We start from the raw sequence: 4,014 nt of genomic DNA on the forward strand, positions 1-4,014 counted from the left end.
AGTTCGAGGATCAAGATAGGATAATGATAATTCATTCCATTTAATTTTGTTTTCCAACTCTCTTTTTTCTCCCCCTAATGTTGGGAAAAGTGACTCGTTAAAATGACAATCTACAAAACGAGCCGTAAATAAATCCCCTGTTGTAGACTCAAGATATTTAATTATTGATGGGGATTCAAATCCAACATATATCCCCAACCTCCTTTGAGGACCCATCTTAGAGCGTTGTGGTGGAGCTATTGGGACATAAACCGCACATCCAAAAATTCTTAGATGGGAAATATTTGGTTCCTGGCCATAAACCAATTGTAATGGGGAGAACTTGTGATAACTTGTTGGCCTGATGCGAATTAGTTCTACTGCATGTAATATGGCATGTCCCCGTGCAAAAATTGGGAGATTGGATTTCATAAGCAAAGGTCTAGTAATTAACTGAAGACGTTTAATTAATGACTCTGCCAAACCATTTTGTGTATGAACATGTGCTACAGGATGTTCAACTTTTATCCCAATGGACATGCAATAATCATTGAAAGCTTGAGAAGTAAATTCCCCAGCATTATCAAGACGAATAGTCTTAATAGGAGTATCTGGAAAATGTGCCTGTAACTTAATCAATTGGGCAAGTAATCTCGCAAACGCCAAGTTACGAGTTGATAATAATGACACATGTGACCACCTAGTCGATGCATCAATTAAAACCATAAAATATCTAAATGGTCCACATGGGGGTTGTATGGGTCCACAAATATCTCCTTGTATACGTTCCATAAAACGTATTGATTCAAAATTTATCTTTTCTAGTGATGGGCGAATTATCAACTTGCCTTTCGAACAAGCAGCACATGGAAATTTATTATGAAAAATCTGCTGGCTTTTCAAAGAATGTCCACTTGAATTCTCAATTATTTTTCGCATCATTATTGAACCAGGATGGCCTAACCGGTCATGCCAAACAACAAAGTTATCAGTAAACTTCAGGTTTAATATAGCATGAGATTCAATAGTATTATTGATTTTTGTAGTACAAACCAGTGGAGAATGTAGGTAGTTTCTCCAAAACATGTTTTGTGCCTTGAGTTACAGTCGTGATTTGAAGAAATTCATTATTTTCTTCACTTAATGTCTCAATATGATAACCATTATTGCGAATATCCTTAAAACTCAATAAATTTCTTTGAGACAACGGGGAGTATAATGCATCAATTATTTTAATTTTAGTTCCCTAAGGCAATTTTATGTTGGCTCTTCCGAAGCCTTCAATGATCTTTGTACTACCCGATATGGTACTCACATTAATTCTTTTCATCATCAAATGAGAAAAATATTTTTTATTTTTAAGTATTGTATGAGTAGTTGCACTGTCAGCAAGACATAATTTTTCACCATTCATAGTAAATTGAACTTGAGTAGTATTCATGTTCTCCACGAAATAAAATACATGTAGAAAATTAAGCATAAAATTAATGATAATAAAATAATAAATCAATAAAAACACGCAAATAGTTCATAAATTCATAAAGCATATAATGTCCTTATTACAACCATAGAAATTAACATAAGTAAATCACTAGATTAAGTCTAATACTCAAAGTTCATACAATTCGATATAATTTTAATTATTCCCTTATGGAGTAGTGAAGAAATCAGCAACTTCTAAATGAGTTGTATTGCCAAAATCAATATTATTCTCTTTCGGAGAAATAAGAAAATCGGCAACTTCTAAATGAGTTGTATTGCCAAAATCAAAATCATCATTACCATCTTCAAGAACAAGGTTTGCCTCAACTTTCTTTCCTTTTTTCAATGATTCTTAGTAAAGTTCAACAAGATGCTTTGGAGTTCTACAAACCCGAGACCAATGTCCTTTCACTCCACAACGGTAACATATATCAGTCCCACTTCTCTCTTTATTAACTTTATCATCCCTACGTTCCCACTTTTGGTGAGAATGTGAGTTTTTAAAGTGAAATCCACGACCTCTACCATATCCATGCCCACGACCACAACCGCGCCATTGGCCACGACCGCGACCGCGACCTCTACCTCGACCACTACTGCTGGAATGGTCTCTGTTTATATTTTCTTTCCCGTGATGGGTTGTCACATTCGCTTCAGGGAATGGAGTAGAGCCAACAGGACGTAATTCATGATTTTTCATTAATAGCTCGTTATTTTGCTTAGCCACAAGAAGGCAAGATTTTAATTCAGAATATTTGGTTAATCCTTTTTCTATATTGTGTCTGCAGGACAACATTGTTTGCATGAAAAGTGGAGTATGTCTTTTCAAGCATTTCTACATCAGTAATATTTTCTCCACATAATTTCAATTGGGAAGTTATCTTGAACATAGCTGAGTTATATTCACTAATAGATTTAAAATATTGCAATCTCAAATTCAACCAATCATAACGAGATTTAGGGAGTATCACTGTTTTTTGGTGGTCATACCTCTCCTTTAGATTACTCCAAAGAATTTGTGGGTCTTTCACAGTTAAATATTTATTTTTGAGCCCTTCATGTAGATGATGGAGAAGGAATATCATGGCTTTAGCCTTATCTTGAGATGTTGTCTTATTAGGCTCTTTGATTGTTTCACCAAGCCCTTTAGCATCTAGGTGTATTTCAGCATCTAACACCCATGATAAATAATTCTTTCCGGCAATATCAAGGGCTATAAATTCAAGCTTGGCAAGGTTTGACATTATTTCTCTATACAAAATACAAGACAAGATTAAACAGCATCCAATAAACATATACTATTTGGAAAACAATAATACTACTGTTAATGATTTAATTACATATGAAGGGGCTATCATGAATTAAACCATTCTTAACAAATTTACAAGACATTTTAGTAGTTTAAGCAAAATAGTCGTCAAACTATATAACACTAAAATCATATAATCCGAATCATTAGAAAAGAAAATAGTCATGAATCGAATATTAAATACTTAGACACCCAAAGTCATGAAAAATAGTCGTTAATTCCTATATGGTGGTAAAACAAGAAGTAAACACTTCACTACTGACATATTTAAAGCTAATAATCTAAAAACTTTATCAAAGATAATGACATCATGATTTAAAACAATCCCTAGCAATCTAGCATCATACGATACATGTCAGAAGCAAACCACAATATCCAATCAATACTACACTAATGCTTTGAATAAAAGAGAGGCTCGTAACATTGACTTTAGTCTTTGGTAGCTAGTATACTTACGGAGTATGACCGGTCTGACCAATGTAATAGCTTCGATTAGAGTATGGTGCTGATAACGTGTTATAAAAATAAGGGGAAAGGGAGAATATAATAGATAGATGTAAATGGTAAATCCTTGTTATTGTCTTCATCCATTTCATTAGACCATCTATATATATACACAATGTGAACAATGTAACCTATATGGACAATAAAGAGTCCATTCATGTAGGGGTTACAACGTGAACTAATGACATATGGGGGTTACAAAGGCAGTTACAAAGGTAGTCATATTATTGAGGGAGTCACAAGCTATAATGGGCATACACAATTATTATATTTTGTAACATATTCTTAATTTCTATCTAAATTAATGTGGTGATATTATGAGTATAATAATCTCTTATCCCATGATATGTATGAAGTTAATCTCTTGAGGATATCGAAAAATTCATCTTTTGTATTAGTTGCAATACATGATTTTTAACGCATAATTTTACATTTGTCAATGCATAATTTCATTTATACACATTTCTAACTAGATGAATGTACAGTTTATTTGTATTTTTTGAAACGAATATTATTTGTATTTATATGATTAAATTCGTTATTTTATTTGTTGTGCGTAGTATATCATTTAATATTTTTATTTTAATATAAATTTTAAATTTCCTCTCATTCGTTTTTATTATTTAGATAAAATTCCTAATCTCAAACGATAATATGATATATTTAATTAATTTAAACAATAAAATCTCATTCGCTAATTTTGCTTTATTTGGCATTTGAATTATTTAATTCTAACAGAA

The 4,014-nt window shown here is 32.3% G+C and overlaps 1 protein-coding gene across 1 annotated transcript; it reads right to left on the reverse strand.

Annotated features, from left to right (window-relative positions):
* Positions 1–1,627: 1,627 nt before the first annotated feature.
* On the reverse strand, positions 1,628–2,705 carry LOC110729798. The gene is made up of 3 exons (XM_021909575.1): positions 2,452–2,705; positions 1,853–2,243; positions 1,628–1,792 (listed from the first exon to the last, which is right to left on the reverse strand). The coding sequence occupies exons 1-3, from the start codon at positions 2,703–2,705 to the stop codon at positions 1,628–1,630; spliced, it is 810 nt and encodes a 269-aa protein (XP_021765267.1).
* Positions 2,706–4,014: the final 1,309 nt, after the last annotated feature.

This window comes from Chenopodium quinoa, unplaced genomic scaffold (assembly GCF_001683475.1).
Source record: "Chenopodium quinoa cultivar QQ74 unplaced genomic scaffold, ASM168347v1, whole genome shotgun sequence".
Classification (NCBI taxonomy): Eukaryota; Viridiplantae; Streptophyta; class Magnoliopsida; order Caryophyllales; family Amaranthaceae; genus Chenopodium; species Chenopodium quinoa.